The sequence below is a fragment of the Pseudochaenichthys georgianus genome, chromosome 6 (assembly GCF_902827115.2).
Source record: "Pseudochaenichthys georgianus chromosome 6, fPseGeo1.2, whole genome shotgun sequence".
Classification (NCBI taxonomy): domain Eukaryota; kingdom Metazoa; phylum Chordata; class Actinopteri; order Perciformes; family Channichthyidae; genus Pseudochaenichthys; species Pseudochaenichthys georgianus.
The window spans coordinates 13,902,887-13,918,648 of NC_047508.1; the positions used below are offsets into that span (position 1 = coordinate 13,902,887).

Sequence of the window (15,762 nt, forward strand, 5' to 3'; positions counted from 1 at the left end):
CGTAAAGATGTCTTAACTATGGAGGATGTGTCCACATGTATTTTTCTAGGCCCTTAATCTGTATATTTTGGCGACTTGACACCTTTCTTATCTCATTTCAGATCTATATGCCAAAAAGGAAAACCAAAAGCGTGCATATAAATGGTATTCCACCCAAGCGGGACTATTCGCCTCCTGTGGAAGACACGCTCCCTTTGTTCAACAAGGACAGTTACGAGTACTACCCCGGTCCCCTGAAGCAGAACGGCTCGTCTCACAGCCCCGGTGGCACGGAACAGGAGGAGGTGGAGTCGGGGTTTGAGAAACGTGGCGTGGGTTTGGACTTTGCCATCTTAGACAGCACCTTCCTCCTCTCTCAGGTGTTCCCCACCCTCTTCATGGGCATGATCGTTCAGTTTGCGCAGTCCGTCACTGCCTACATCGCCTGCTCCGCCATTTTCGGTGCCATCGCCATCTATTTGGGCAGTCAAATCACCTTTGACCAAAAGGACCTTAAAAGCTGAGACTTGGGAGCAATGGAATCATTATAATATATCAATCATTCAGGTTCCATGGGCGGGAACTCAACAATGCACTACTGATTCCAGAACGCCTTGAAAAGTGTTTGCTTTTATGAATATAAGCTCTGCGTTCGGGAAGTGTGTCAGGTTATAAAAGAGTTACAATAGACTTTTTATCTGCCAATGACGTGCAGTTCCGTGTTGGAGCAGGTGTCGTTACCTGCTACCTGGGAGTCAACACCAACTGTGAGGTCAGGTGTGGTTCTCTATGGACACACATTCATTCTAAAGAAGTCTTTCTAAAAGAGTTTCTGACTAATCGTCTTTTTCCTCAGGTACCACAAACAGATTTACTGTTGATCTCAACCTCAGCTACTTCTGGTGTTTTTTTTAATGTTCTGATCCTGAACTATCCACCTTTTTTTTTTTTTAAAGAGCAGCCTGTTTGTCTCATATCACATTGACCACTGTGTGCTTGCATTTGTCAAGGATGGAAAACAACGGCGGTACTCCAGTGATTAATTATTGCCTACATTTCCCTTAATACAGCGATATACAGGGCTTCTGACTGTATATAGGTTCAAGGTGTCGCTGCTGGAGTGAGGGCAGGACGTGTACTGTACTCGCTGGTTACCTGATGCATGAACATGTTTCTGCTGCAAGCCATTGCATGCACCACACACACTCTGGCACTTTAGCCAGTCCGTCTGATTTGGTTCATCTCATTGATAAATACCATGCTGTGCCAAAAGGGTATCAAGAAGTGAGTTTGGAGCCCTGCTGAATAATCTTTTTTTATACCTTCCCTACCTAAGTGCCATCCTCTTTAAACTCCATGCCCTCACTTTAATTTGCAGCTTTCCTTTTTATCTTTTCAATCTAATTTAAGATCAAGGTTTTTCTCTGGGACTTGACAAGGCTCCTCCAGAGCCACCGAGTACGTCATAAAACACTTTTACAGGCTGCATAGTATTCCCCATTACATGACTTGTATGCATACCTTTAAAAAAAATGCAGCTGTAATCTGATGTTACCCTCCCCACTATCTAGTGTCATCTACTAAATAATAAACAGTTTCACTGTAAATACTTTGTATACAAACTTACTTTATATCCCTATGGGAATTTAGTTATGCAACCTGTTGAGGTGAGGTTATCGACTGTGGCGTTTTGAGAAAGAAGCCGTTTACTGGAACTGGAAACACCGCATTAAACGTCCTCTGTCTAGATAATAAACAAATCATCTAGTCTAGCGCGCTGCTCATCCTGTCCAACTATGCTTCTGATCAGGACAGTCGTCTCAGGTTAGTACATGTGTGTTAGTGTCCCATCCTGTCTTCATGCCACTGAAGATACGCTTTCCCTGCTGCTTAAACCTTTACGTTTGACTGTTTTCCCAAATGACAATCTAGGACATCCGGATAGTGCTGTATGTAAACATGTAGGGGGGTTTCTGATGGAAGCTCACTTCATAGCAACCATTCCTTAAAGACCAAAAACAATGAAAATAACGCAGTAAATAGCAATATTTGGTTACTGAGAACGATGCGAGAGAAAGCACTGTGTATTGAATTCAGAAGCTGACGTGTCAGAGAAAAGGTTGTTTTACAAGTGCCTGTACATTTTGCAAACATTTTTTTTGTACATATGTATTTATTTATTATGCTTTTAATACAAAATAGCGCATATTAAACTATTGGCCTCTTTGGCATCTTTCTGAGGTGCAGGGGCGAAAACGGTTTCTGTGAAAAAGATAAATGATTTGTATAGATGTGGTATAGAAGCATCATCAAACTATAATTTATTTTATCATTTCATATTGGATCTGGTTGCTTTGATTACTTCACCATCATTTTGCAGAGCTTGTCAGACATGTCCCCCTGTGGTTGTTATTCACATGAACACCTGAATGGCTGAGAACCTTATTCCTGACACACAACTGAAACGTTGCATCTTTTTTTTTTTGGTGCAAATAAGAAACCATCATTTTGATCAATACTGCTTTATCTAGGTCTTTATAACCACTTCTTTCTTCTTAACTGACATCTGTATTCTTGTTCAACATAACAAAAACACTACATTTATCTTTATGGGTGGAGCTGTTTCTGTCTCTACTCTCAACCAAACGGTTTAATTTCATATAAAGAAAGTGCCAATGGTCTGACTATGTTAAGGCCAGAAGTCATTGTGTTTTGATGTGATTGATCAGGTTGTGTTCATAAATGCATTCAGCCATAACACAAAGTTGTATTACATTTTAACGATATTTTCAGCAGATTGTGTATTACAGTTACCAAATAGATTTTATACAAAATAAATGAACTGCATTGTTAATGAGATGTTGTCCTTGAGTAATTTTATCGAACATTGTCCTTCTCAATATTAAAAATAATAATACTCATTTGGATTATTGTTCATTATTAATGCATACAGTTTTTGAACTTGATGATAATGGTGTCTGTTTATCTCCAATGATGGTAATGATGTGCATTCTGGATTTATAATCTTCATTTTTAGAGTTTTAAATGTCCCAAAATCCCTATGTATTTTGGTGAACAGACCGTACAGACACGAAGTCTAAAGGCTGTACACAGAACTAGAGCCAATGAACTTGTAAATGGCGCCCTCCTTTGGAGGTCTCGGGGAACTGATGTGTGCAGAAGAGCCTGCTGGTGCGCAACTGCACTGACCTCACTGACGCATGGGCATGCTGCTGGTGGCATTATCTATTACATGGAAAACACGATAGGCTTTCATGTTGCAGGGAATGGCATCCTGACAATGTGAGCCATTTCATGACGGGCCTCTCCAGTTTGTTCCTTGTAGTTCTCACGAATGCACCATGGGAAATGCACCGGTTATGGTGGACTATAAAAATATGATACTTTATTAAAATGCCAGCCCGGGCCTCCGTTACCCAACCTTGCTATATAGAGCTGAGGGGGGAAGTCTTGCTCAAGGGCACGTCAGCAGGGCGGGTGCTGACCCACACTGAGGCCTTGAACCCTGATCTTTGCGGATCGGGGGGGCACCCTTCTGGTAATCTCTTTTGTATGCCCAGAAAACCCCACATTTACTGAGGGGGAAGTTCTCGAACGTCGCAGCTGAAGAAGTGGGACCACAAGAGCCCTGTCATTGCTCTCCGGTGACGAGTAGGCCTGTTTTTACACCTTCCTTCTAAATAAGGAAGCGGCCTGACAGACATATGACCACCGACCCAATTTGGGAGCAGCCCCATCGCGGCCCACGGCCACTGAACGTCACCAATAAGCTTTCTCCCCTTCCAGTCCAGCTTTGACAGTTAGACTATTCCCCCCCAACTCTCCACACACACTTGGTATATTTCCTGCTGTCAGCACCTTCTCTACCCTTGCATTGTCCCAGCGGTCTGCATGATGTCATCCAGGGATGCGTTCGCCCTGGCAATGTTGAAACGGGGTTTTTGGTGAGAGGTAGAGGATTTATTCCGAAGTCTTACCGAGAGGGGGGGAAGAGAGAGAGAGAGAGTGTGTGTGTGAGAGAGAGAGAGAGAGAGAGAGAGAGAGGCGCGGAGGAGCTGCAAAACATGGTAATCACCAGCACCAAGCTCACCATCACCATCACCATCACCTCCAGCTCTGCCGCGCACTCTCCCGTCTCCTCTCCTCCTCTGCACCGGGGCTTGCGTTTCATGCCCAAAGCCCTGATCCGCGCTCCAAAAATAACCCTCAGCCAGCATGCCGAAGGAAGCAAAACAAGAAGAGCGGTATTTTTAGGGTCATTAATTTCGACCACGTGGCCCGAAGGTAAACCGGATGGCCGTTGCGCAAAGGCTCCTCGTCAGTATGTCCTGCGAGGCCGGCACGCCGCACTGGACGCTGACCGCGGTGGTTCTCCTGGGCTTTCTGCTGGGGATCGTGTCAGCGTACCCTTTACCGAGCAGCAGGACAAATGCAACTTTATTGGAGAAACGATGGGAGACCCTCTTCTCCCGCTCTGTACTGGGGATCTCCGGGGAGAAACCGGAGCTGAACTGGGAGACGGACTATCTGCTGGGCATCAAAAGAGTGCGGAGGCTCTACTGCAACGTGGGCATCGGGTTTCACCTTCAGGTCCTCCCCGACGGCAGGATAAACGGTGTACATAATGAAAACCAGTACAGTGAGTTAAACCTCCCCAATGTAATGCAATATACATTAGGAAAGAGTCAATAAGCATGGATCTGCGATGAGCAGGCTAGTGTATCCCCTCTATTAATGTGCATGATCATATGTCACCCGACTCTGATGGAGATGGAGAATTAATGTCTTCCGAGGGAAATACAAATCTATTAGAAATAAGTATATCCATCAGTGCTGAGCACCCCCTTTCCTCCCCCTCTCCCCCAAGCTCAACCATGACATGAATGTATGGACGCTTTTAGACACAACTTATTTTTACGCAGCCCTGTGAGGGCGGTCCAGAGACCAATAGCCGTGCACGTCAATGCAATTACTGCGATTATTGCAATAACCACAATGCGCTTAATTGGGTGCAAATGTAAGATGGGGTGAAAGATGCAGAACAAAGGCTCGGCATGCATGCGCAGCGAACTGCAAGGTTACACCCATAGACGCAGAGTAGAGAGACAACACAATGCTACAGTCACCATGATAAATCAACACGGTCGGTGAGTATTTTATTTTCACTCTAATGTCATCATTCTTTGTCTTGCATCAGGTTTAATAGAGATCTCCACGGTGGACAGAGGAGTGGTGAGCCTGTGTGGGGTGAAGAGTGAGCGGTTTGTCGCAATGAACAGCCGTGGGAGGTTATACGGAACGGTAGGTATGCACAGTATTTCATTTATTGTCCAGTAATGTTGGTTATTGGGAGCCTGGAAATAGGACGCACTTGCAGCTCTTTTATTTGGGATGCTGCCCTCTCTGCCTGCAGGGGGGCTGTTCATTATGTGTTGCGAAATCGCCTATATTTTAATATCATCAGGAATTTATAAAGCTCTATTTCAAGCAAGTATGCTAGGGCCTGGTGGCCTATGGGTAAATAATGATGAGGTTAACAGATGCGTATGTGTGTAAGAGGGGGAGGGAAACCCCCCTGACGCAATGAAACCTGTCAGCAGAGCTGGAGATCGATTTTAACGGCAAAGCGTTTATTTTGAAGGGCAGTGCACACAAACACACATCAGTGAAAGGCTCAATTTACAAACGGCTCCTTCTCCAGCCTCCAAGTAATCTGAAACAGGCCTTTTAAATTCAAGTGAATGCCTTTTATTTAGTGAACATTTTTTAATAAACGTTATCTCCTCATAGCCTTAAGATTGTGTGCCATTCTCAGCAAACTGCAAATGTAGGCTACTCGTTATATTGTCATCCTCAAAGAACACCTCGATTTAAAACATGGAGACACTTGAGCGTTACAACAGTGATGGAGCTCTGACAGTTTACAGGTTTCCTAAAAGGTGTAAGAGCACCAATGAGGATATATACTGTTAATATTACACAGATTTAAAACAATTTATTTAGGAATAGCTACAGAAATCAACCTCTTAAGTTATGTGATCATTTTTATTATTATTATTTCATTATCTGTGTGTAAATGTGAGTCCCTCGATCCTAACGTTGAGTATGCTGGATGTTTTTAAATATGAAATTCTGCTGGCATTTTGCACCATAACGTCTTAACTCTTTAACTCTATCAAACACACTTCATTGAATTATATTGCCAATCTTTTATGTCAGCATTACTCATTTGTACGCTGTGGAAGATGTAGTTGGTTTGCTTCTGGAGCAGTGACGGTTATTAATATACGAATGTTCCTGTACATGGGGGGGAAACATTGTGTTTAGTAGAGCCCTGCTGACACATGGCCGCTGCTTTGCTCGCTGTGGCCAACATATTTGACAGACACAATGTGAGCCGGTTATCTCCGCGTGAGTGATGAAGCGTTAGCTTGTGAGCGGGCTGAGGATCTGATAAGAGATTGAATTAGGCCACATGGCTCTGATGGGGAGTGTTTGCTGCACACGGTACAAGACATGTACTGTCAGCACTGTGGCAGGAACGTCATATTGTTCTCATTGGCAAATTAGTGTACTTAGATTAGTGTGATTATATTGATACCCCACTATCTGTCTGTCAAATTAAAAGCTGTGGAAAACCATTAGCTTAGTTTAGCATAACAGCTAGAATCATAGGGCAACACTCTTCTCTTTGGGTCTGTAAATGTTAAAAACATGGATCTATCAGCCCCAGTTATGCGTTAAACAGGCATTGTAGTAATATGTGGTTATGTGCGGACATAAGATTGTAAACTGGTGATCTTAAAACGTGTTGGTATGACAGATTAAGTTCCCTTTAAACTGGGCCATGCTAGCTGTTTCCAGTCTTGATGCTAAGCTAATCATATGCTGGTTTTAGCTACATGTTTACAGTACAAACAAGAGAGTGGTGGCAATCTTTTTTCTAACTAAATAAAGGTTTAGTTTTCCTCAGACTAACATTTGATTGAAATTTGGCAGACACAATGTGAGTCTATTATCTGTGTATGAGTGATGAAGTGTTAGCGATTCATGTGTTAAATATCAGCAGATGTATTAGAACACATCTAATAAGAATGCTTGGTGCTACTGGGACATTGCATAAAGATGACTTTGTATTGTCTATGTTGCTCTGTGTAATCTAAATGTGTATATATATATTTGTATGCATTGCACATCATTTTTTAGAGAACCTTTGAACTATTTGTCATCATATCTTTAAACTACAAACTGTCTATTTTTCTTTAAGCAGTTCATTCAAATTCCGGCTGTCTGTCTCTTTGTCCTTTCCAGAAAGTCTTCCATGACGAGTGCCAGTTCAAGGAGAGCATGCTCGCCAACAACTACAACGCCTACGAGTCTCTGGTTTACAGAGGCTCCTACATAGCACTCAGCAAGCATGGCCGCGTGAAGAGGGGCCACAAGGCCACCACTGCCATGACTGTAACGCACTTCCTACCCCGGATATGATGAGCACAAACTGGCAATAACAAACTCTTTTGCACATGTGGAATATTTCCCAGGTAACATAAATACCATATACGTACGTACAAACACAAAAGACAACACAGACTGTAAAAGAAAGAAATACCACTATATCTGATAGTATTTATTCAAACTTTATATGTATATTTGGGTAGCTTCCTTTGTATTAGAAATTATGGAAATGCCATTCTTTGCTGCTTTATGATTTTCATAATTTTGTGATTATGGAGGGGATGGAGAGGCGTCATTCATCCCCAGTTTATATGGGTGCTTGCTGGAATTGGTTGAGTCCTTGGCCTGTCCGCAGATGACAGTTCATCCTTTTGGAAATGAAATGGATACGTTATTACCTCAAAGCACTATATCCTGAGAAGAAGAGCAAGAAGAAAAAGAGAAATGTGTGCATGACATTTCGACAGAGAAGAATGCCTGTTTACTGAATATGTTTCTGTTGTCGTCCATCAAGGACTTGAGCACTTCCCTTCCTCTTTGTTCAATTGTCTCCTTCACGGTCAGGGCAACTACAGCACTTGCAAATATGGCGGTGTTTTTTCTTTGCTTTGTCAGGAGGTGGTGGTGCCTTGAATTCCTACTTGCGGCCCCCTTACCCTTGCATGCAGGAAACGCGGTGCTCAAGTCAGAAATAGGAATGAAACGCAAGTCATCTCTCCCTCAGACACCACCGGGAGGCTTTAGCCCAATTCCTGAAGGGACAGAGGTTTCTCCACTTATTTTCTTTCCATAATTAGATCAATTAAGTCATTGAGACTCTATACTGCACAGAACCCAGTGGAGCCTCTTGTTATTATGGAAAGCTAGATTTAGAGTCAGCATCCCCCCCCCTATCATGTCCAAGGGAGCTTTGACAATCCCCAGTTTTACTTTTACAATGAGTATGTGGTATATACAGTATGTGGGCATGCTTTTATTCCCAGTATGTGTGAGGAATTACACAGATGGAGAGCTGCTCAACTTGAAAAGGGCAGCTCAAGCGAGCGTCTGTAACAAAATATCATCGACCTGTCACTATCGAGAAAGATTGTCCTCTGTTTCTGTCTGCTGTGTCCTTCCCTGCAGTTCAAACTGAGTTGGTCAAATATGGTGTATCTGGTGTATAGCCTTGGTACTTTGACTATTTATAAGGTTTCTCTTTTTGCAATGTTGACCTGATAGCAAGGTGACAGTGGGAGCGGAGGACTTCACACTGGTTTGAGTATGTTTGGCACATGTATGCAGAAACAAGTGAAGTTACACAGGAGGTGATTGAGTTGTCAGTTCACTGTAAATATAATGGTTTGCTGCATTCATTTGAAGTTGTGTAGGAAACTGCTTCTCAGTTCATGACCGTGATGGTCTGTCTGACTTTTCAAAGATGTTGACTGCGCTTTTGGATCCAAGATTTTAAAGCTACGTATACATTGTCATGCATATATTTTGTAAATGCAAGACATATGGAAGCCCTGAGAGGCAAGTGAGGAAAACAAATCTGCAGATATGTTTAAATCTGATCTATGTGCTGCCCAGGATAATCTCTTCAAGTTGCTTATACATTTTTAGTTAGGTAAAACCAGTTCTGCTGTTGAATAAATGTTTCTTTTTCGTCAGGAGACTTTTTTCCTGGTTAGTTATGGTTGAAACACGATTTATACATATATTGATATAATCATAATACATTTAGCCAGAAGACACACAGTAATATGTACCTTGTGTTTAGAGTGGAGGAATACGTTTAGTCGTTGAAAGGAAATGGGCTAGTATTACACTTCAGCCTCTTGTTGCCAAAATCAGTATAACTACAACAAACACTTGAGAAAATGTGTAACTTTCCAAAACCAGGACATTATTATAGTTATTCTTTTAATGTAAGGAAAGTAAAATGATTATCCTTGCAAACCTTTTTTAATCATATTTAAATAATTGTCTGTTCTCTCAGGGCCTCCTTAGCCACAGTTAAGCTTCTTATAATTATGAGCAATGTTGCAAAAAGCAGTAAACCCAAGGGTTTTTGTTTGCAATGTTCATTCGCACTGTGTGTATGCAGCATACCATACTTGAAGTGCTTGCACTCCGCTTTCAGATAATGTAGTTTTCCATTGTGGAGACCGGGGTGGAAAGGGCAAAGAGCAAGCAAAGTTGAAGATAGCAATGATGTACAGAGGACTTATAAGGAACTCTGCATGTGGCACTGGTTGTTTGTTTAACTCGGCAAGGATGTGAATAATGCGGGGTAAAATACCTGAGCATCGACCTCACACTGGAGGGTCAGCGCAGTGGGTTCTCCTCCTATTCATCTCAGCCATTTATATACCAAGGTCAAAGATATGGGCTTTCTTTTCTTTGCATAACTGATGTATGCATGTTTTCTGGTCGATGTTAAACCACTTTTTTTGTTTTCCGGGGCCCTGCACCTGTTGTGTTATTTATTGATCAAGGCATAAATGTTTGTCTTGTAATGTGCAATGCAGATGTGAATGATTCTGCACTTTTCTCGTACTCCTTTATACTCCTGAGCAGAGTCTTTTTAATGTCGAATATGGCATGATAGAGCTTGATTTTGTTTCTATGATTTTGAATTCAGTTGTTACATTGTGGTACTTGACTTGCAATATTCTGTACGTAGCAAACCACCAGTCAAGGCCAGTTTGTGAAATATGGTAAAGGGAAAGTAGCCAGGCTGTTATAGATATACTGTATGTGGTCATATTTGACCTTGTGCCCTTTCTAACATTACTGTAACGCACTGACTACATGTCTGTGAGTAGGACAGTTCATGTGCCCTTTAAGCTCCAGCTTGTGTCGAGTAGCAGAGACAAACGTGCCGTATCTTTCCAGAAGAAGTGTGTTTGTAAGCAGGTGTGTGTGTGTGTGCGTGTGCATACTGAGCACGCTCCTGTCATGTTCTGTTTCTGCCAAAGCGACAGTAGAGATGGTATCAGATCAATTGACCTTGAGTCAGGAATAACAGGGCATTGTCTGACTGCGCGCTGACGTACTGTACCCTCCTCACAGTAGAGGATACAGACGAGCAGTAGAGGAAAAAGCATAACGTAGGCTGTTAGTGGGTTTCTGTCAGAAGAAAGCACCGACTGGTTTGAGCTGGTAGTTATGTAGCAAAATGATCACCTAAAAAACAAATCGAATGCTTCCAGGAAAGGGACTCTTGAGGTGAACAGGTTGTTGGATGGACTGAATACTGTGATCTAGAGAGCAGCTTGACACTCCCGGGCTGTCAGGTTTAATGTTATTGAATATTACACCACTGATAATTGGTCCGTTTTTCTTGTTATATACTGTGCATAAAAGTGCACTTTGATCAGCGAATGATCACTTGTAGCTTTGTATGGACTCATTTTGTGGCAGTGAGGATTTGGCTGGAGGAGTGTTTGTGCTGATTTGTCAAAGTATACAAAAGGTGCATTTAAAAAAATGTGTTTTTGTTTATGGTGCCATTTACTGAGCAAGGACGGATTATATTTCTAATCCCTGACTGGCAAGTGGGAAAATACATTTTGGTGATCAATTGTATTAGCCTGATCTAAAAAATATAGTGTCCTGTGTTTATGACAGGTGAAAAAGCGTTTGTTGTTGTAGTACCTATTTAGGCCACAAGAAGCCGAAGTGCAACACTACATTTATGTCCTAGGACTAACAAAAATGAATGTTTTCTTCCACTTCACTTTACATTTGTTCTAAATTCTAAACACAGAGTACATACAATTCGCATTAATTGGGCGATCTAAAATCAGCAGGAAAAAAACATGACAAAATGGACAAAATGAGTATTACAACAATACAAATGATCCTGACAAAACCGTTTATGTTCACCTGGGAAATGTCCCCCCACCTGTTTCACATACAACTAAAGGTTCCTGGCTTCCGTAGTTTCTCTTCATACTCTTTCATCGAAACAAGCAGACATGCAAGATCAACAGTGCTGTTTTTGACAACATTGTGTTTATGACTGTATGACATTTCTGATTCAGTGCTGTATTTGTCAGAGAACACTGCTAGCACAACAAACGATGAGTTGAATGGGTATTGCAAAGTAAGAATGGCCCCTCTAGGCTGTTTACACCGAAAGCTACTCAGCTTGGTGTCAGATTTTGAAAGCTTGAGAAATATGACTCTGTTAGAAGTTCTACAACTTTAGCATGAAGCTGTTTTGAGGCAGAAAAGGTTGTACGATAGAGCGGTAACTGAGAGAAGGTAGTTAATGGTATGTCACCTTTCAACATTAACCCTTACTTCCTTGATTCCACATTATGCACATAGAGTTCTGAATGGACTAGGTATATGTCCCCCCCCCTTTTATTTAGGATTCAGTGTCTTGATTTTGCCATTGTGCTAATCATACCTGTTCGGCTAGGTTTAAAATGTGTTGGTTCGCAGGGAACTAGAGGTCTGTGGGAGGATCTGGGATCAGATTGGTGTGTGTGTGTGTGTGTGTGTGTGTGTGTGTGTGTGTGTGCGTGTGCGTGCCCCTGTGTGCCGGCAGCCTTTGTGTTTCTCTCTCAGTTTTCTATTCCTGCACTGAGGGAAGAGTGCTTCCTCTGAGTCCCCCTCCTCTTTTTTAACATATACCTCACCTTCTGCCTTAGTTCCGATTATTGAAATGATTGTAAATTAGTTTGAAACAACAGACTTCTCCAATCATTTGTTTCTGAAAAAAGATGATGATGAGTAAGTAAAAACTATATTACAAATGGTTTTCCTTTTATTTTTGTACGTATGTGCTGTGCACAGCAGTCGACTGTATTCCTGAGATGATAATAAAAGACGTTTTTTTTTAAAAGCTGTTCTGTGATCGAATGCTTGAAAGTTGCCTTTGTGCTAAGTCATGCTTCTTGTTCACAGATTGTTACAGAAACTGTTCAACGTTTGACCTCAATCCAAAGTCACGTACAGTTAGTTACCATCAGTAAGTATGTGGCGCCTTCTTCTGGGAAAGAGTCTGGGTTGTTTCCAAGTTGCTTTTCACATCAATGGAATTGGTTTATGTATTGGTGCAAAGACAAACAGAAACAAAATACTGAACACATATGTACCCTGTAACTGTACAAATAGAAGAGCTAAGAAGGAATGTGCAACGGTTATTTGATTAAATGTTTAAGGTATTAGGAATACAAATATATCTATATATACAGCTCTTGAAAAAAATAAGAGACCATTGCAGGATTATCAGTTTCTCTGGTTTGACTATTTAACAATAATAATAATAATAATAATAATAGATTTAATTTGTATTTGTATTAATGTGTATGGGTATATGTTTGAGTAAAATTAAAAACATTTTAATTTTATTCTATAAACTACTGACAACATTTCTCTGTGTTGGAATTCAACAGACACGGGAATGGAATGGCTGCCATACATGTAGAGATTGATATTTAAGAATCATGTGGAGTGGGCTCTTAATGTTTTTCAGAGATGTATGCTTACAATGATAATCACACAGACACGTGTGTTAATGCATATTTGAAGGGCGACTTTCTGAGGAGTCTGAGAGAACATTCAGATAATAATGAACCTAAACAGAAATGAGATCACATTTTGCACTAATACTTTATTTTATTTATTTTTCTATTCTTAATATATTACTTGTAATTTCATAGCAACTTTCCTGGACGTGACGTCACATTTTGTCTCTAATTCTAGGTAAATAGAAGTTGTGTTCATTTGGTACACTGCTATTTCATTACAATGAATTAAATACTAAATTAGATGAATGTACCGTCTTTTAGTAAGGGCACTTAAGGTCAGCCGGATGTGCTAAAAGGTCAAACTTTTTCGATAAGCAACCATAAAAGACAACATATACAAAATAAATATGTATATATATTCACCCGGTTTAAATAAAGCAGCTCTTCCAAGGAAATTCCTCTGAAGATAAACATGTGCTTTTCCAAGTCAGCACAGCAAACTAAAAACAACTCAGACGTTCGTCTTTATTACACCTATTATTAGGTAAAGTAAAAATACCAACAAAATATCTCAGAAATGTGCTGCGGTGAATGCAGTGGTGAATTGTAACTTAGTACAATCAAGTACCACACTTTAGTAAAAAATGTATTTCTTGTACTTTACTTGAGTACTTTTTGAGTATCTACCCTACATTCTTGGGAAAATGTTTTTTTACTTTTTACTCGACTACATATATTTTACAGATTTAGTTTATTCATACAAAATATAAATCAACTAGTACAATATCATGTATTATTACATGTTAAGCTAAAACCAAGGTATGAACACATATAATTTTAAATGTATGGTTCTTGAATTGGCCATTCCGTATAATGAGTACTTTTTCTACTTTTACATATATAACTGAGTATTTTTTACACTACACTTACACTTTTTCTACATAAGTGAGCACTTCTTCCACCTCTGGGGGAACGGAAGTGAGAGACGTGGGAAGTGTGTACAGATAATGAATAAGCTATGAGTCACTCTTCATGATGCAAGAGTGTGACACAACATAACTACTCATTTAGCATCTGCCATTCACACCTTAGCTTTAAAGGTCCCCTATTATGCAAAATGCACTTTTTGATGTCTTTTATACACAAATATGTGTCCCTGGTGTGTAAGGAGACTCACAAAGTATCAGCAAATAAAACCCTCTCTCTTTTCCTCCGTACCCAAATCTCTAAAAACGGGGGTACAACGGAGCTGATCCAGATTTGCTGCGGATTTAACGTCATAGCGGAAATGTGGGCTGGCTTTTCACCCACGGTCCTATCAGAAACGTTGCTATCAGAAACAATGCGCGACGTGTTCTGGAAGTAATATGGTCTGTGTTTACATTAGCAAGCATCGCTAACACTCAGAGCTAACCTGTACTGGAGAGTATGAGTGAAGAAGCAGGATATAAAAAGGTACTCACCTTGTGGTAAACCCGGGAGAGAAAAATAATTTGAGCTCCATACTGTTTCAGGAATAATCCTTGATGTGGTTTGGAACAAAATATGGCGTTTATTCACGGCAGCATTTAGCAGAGATGGGGACTCGAGTCTGCGACTCGGACTCGAGTCGCACTTAAGTCGCACACACAGAGACTTCAGACTTGACTTGGACTCGTGACCAAAAGACTTCAGACTCGACTTGGACTCGTGTGTTGGGACTCGTGAACAATCATTGTGTTTTCTATTGTTGGCGTATTAAAGGTGGGGTAGGTACATTTGAGAGAAACCGGCTCGAGATCGCTAGAATTTGAAAATACACAACCGGAGATAATCTGCTAGAGGCTGCTACTTCCTTATAGAGCCCGCCTCCTCCAACACACACGAACGCGCACATGACCAATGAGGGCACGAGATAAGTTTGTGCCCAGATGGAAGGCTGACAGGCAGGTAGGCCATCCAGTTACTTTAGCCGGGCTCATTACGCAGACGTGCGCGCCTCTGTTACTACCTCGTAGTAACACAATGGCGACCGGCGGGCGGCACACCTGCGGCTGTACCGCTTGTAATTAGGTTCAACTACAAAAACTTCGAACAAAACGCCGGCGGCACCAACAAAAGGAGCACACACTGCAAAGTCTGCAATATCAAAATCAAGGATGCTGGCGCAACAACGTCGAATTTCATCAGGCACTTGAAAACTCACCCCGAGAGGTCAGTCACATTAACGCATATGGACGGTTAGCAAACATGTTTAGCTCAGCATCAGCTATGTAATGCTAACTTAGCTTGCTACTAGCTTTGTAACTGAATATTTGAAAAGATTAGTGAATTGCTTGCTTGCTGATTTCTGATTCTGAATTGTTTTGCTTATAAGTTGTTTGCATTTAGCTAAAGTGTGATGTTTGTCCTCATATTGCATTGCAATAGCCTGTTTAAAGTGATCATATAACAAACAACTAATCAGTACTGATACTGTATGCTAATAGATATAGGAGTGATAATAACACAGTAAGTGCTTTGAATTTCTTAGATATAGCTGTGCAGTATTCTTAACAGACTGGATAGCAGCAGACAATAGAAGGCTTATTACAACCAGAAGAGACATGAGACTTTTATTTTTTTAGAGACTTGAGACTTGACTTGGACTCGTGACCAAAGACTTGAGACTTGACTTGGACTTGCAAAAAAAGAATTGTGAACATCTCTGGCATTTAGCTAATTTTGTGCCAGTAGAAATCTCTCTCTTCTCTTCACAGAGCTCACAGCTTGCCTGCACGCTCCAAAGGGGCGTGGCCACAGCAGCTCAGGTACATTTAAAGGGCCAGACCCAGAATCAGCACTTTAGTAACAGGGCTGA

The 15,762-nt window shown here is 41.2% G+C and overlaps 2 protein-coding genes across 4 annotated transcripts in view; both read left to right on the plus strand.

Annotated features, from left to right (window-relative positions):
- LOC117448125 (solute carrier family 45 member 3) overlaps nucleotides 1–2,900 on the plus strand; it is a 55,610-nt gene extending 52,710 nt beyond the window's left edge. For all 3 annotated transcript variants that reach the window (XM_034085261.2, XM_071203465.1, XM_034085262.2), the window contains one exon: nucleotides 102–2,900. In XM_034085261.2, coding sequence (XP_033941152.1) covers nucleotides 102–503 — 402 coding nt within the window. In that variant the 3' untranslated portion in view covers nucleotides 504–2,900. The remainder of the gene's footprint in view (nucleotides 1–101) is intronic.
- A 936-nt stretch (nucleotides 2,901–3,836) lies between these two features.
- On the plus strand, nucleotides 3,837–12,273 carry LOC117448637 (fibroblast growth factor 6-like). Its single transcript, XM_034085974.1, has 3 exons — nucleotides 3,837–4,639; nucleotides 5,198–5,301; nucleotides 7,312–12,273. The coding sequence occupies exons 1-3, from the start codon at nucleotides 4,294–4,296 to the stop codon at nucleotides 7,486–7,488; spliced, it is 627 nt and encodes a 208-aa protein (XP_033941865.1). The 5' UTR covers nucleotides 3,837–4,293; the 3' UTR covers nucleotides 7,489–12,273.
- The last annotated feature ends 3,489 nt before the right edge of the window (nucleotides 12,274–15,762 follow it).

What these genes read in the sequence shown, in the direction of transcription:
- LOC117448637 (XM_034085974.1), top strand. Translation starts at nt 4,294, where the DNA reads ATGGCCGTTGCGCAAAGGCTCCTCGTCAGTATGTCCTGCGAGGCCGGC. An exon ending in ACATAATGAAAACCAGTACA is followed by an intron (nt 4,640 to 5,197) that starts GTGAGTTAAACC and finishes GTCTTGCATCAG; the next exon opens with GTTTAATAGAGATCTCCACG. An exon ending in GTGGGAGGTTATACGGAACG is followed by an intron (nt 5,302 to 7,311) that starts GTAGGTATGCAC and finishes TGTCCTTTCCAG; the next exon opens with AAAGTCTTCCATGACGAGTG.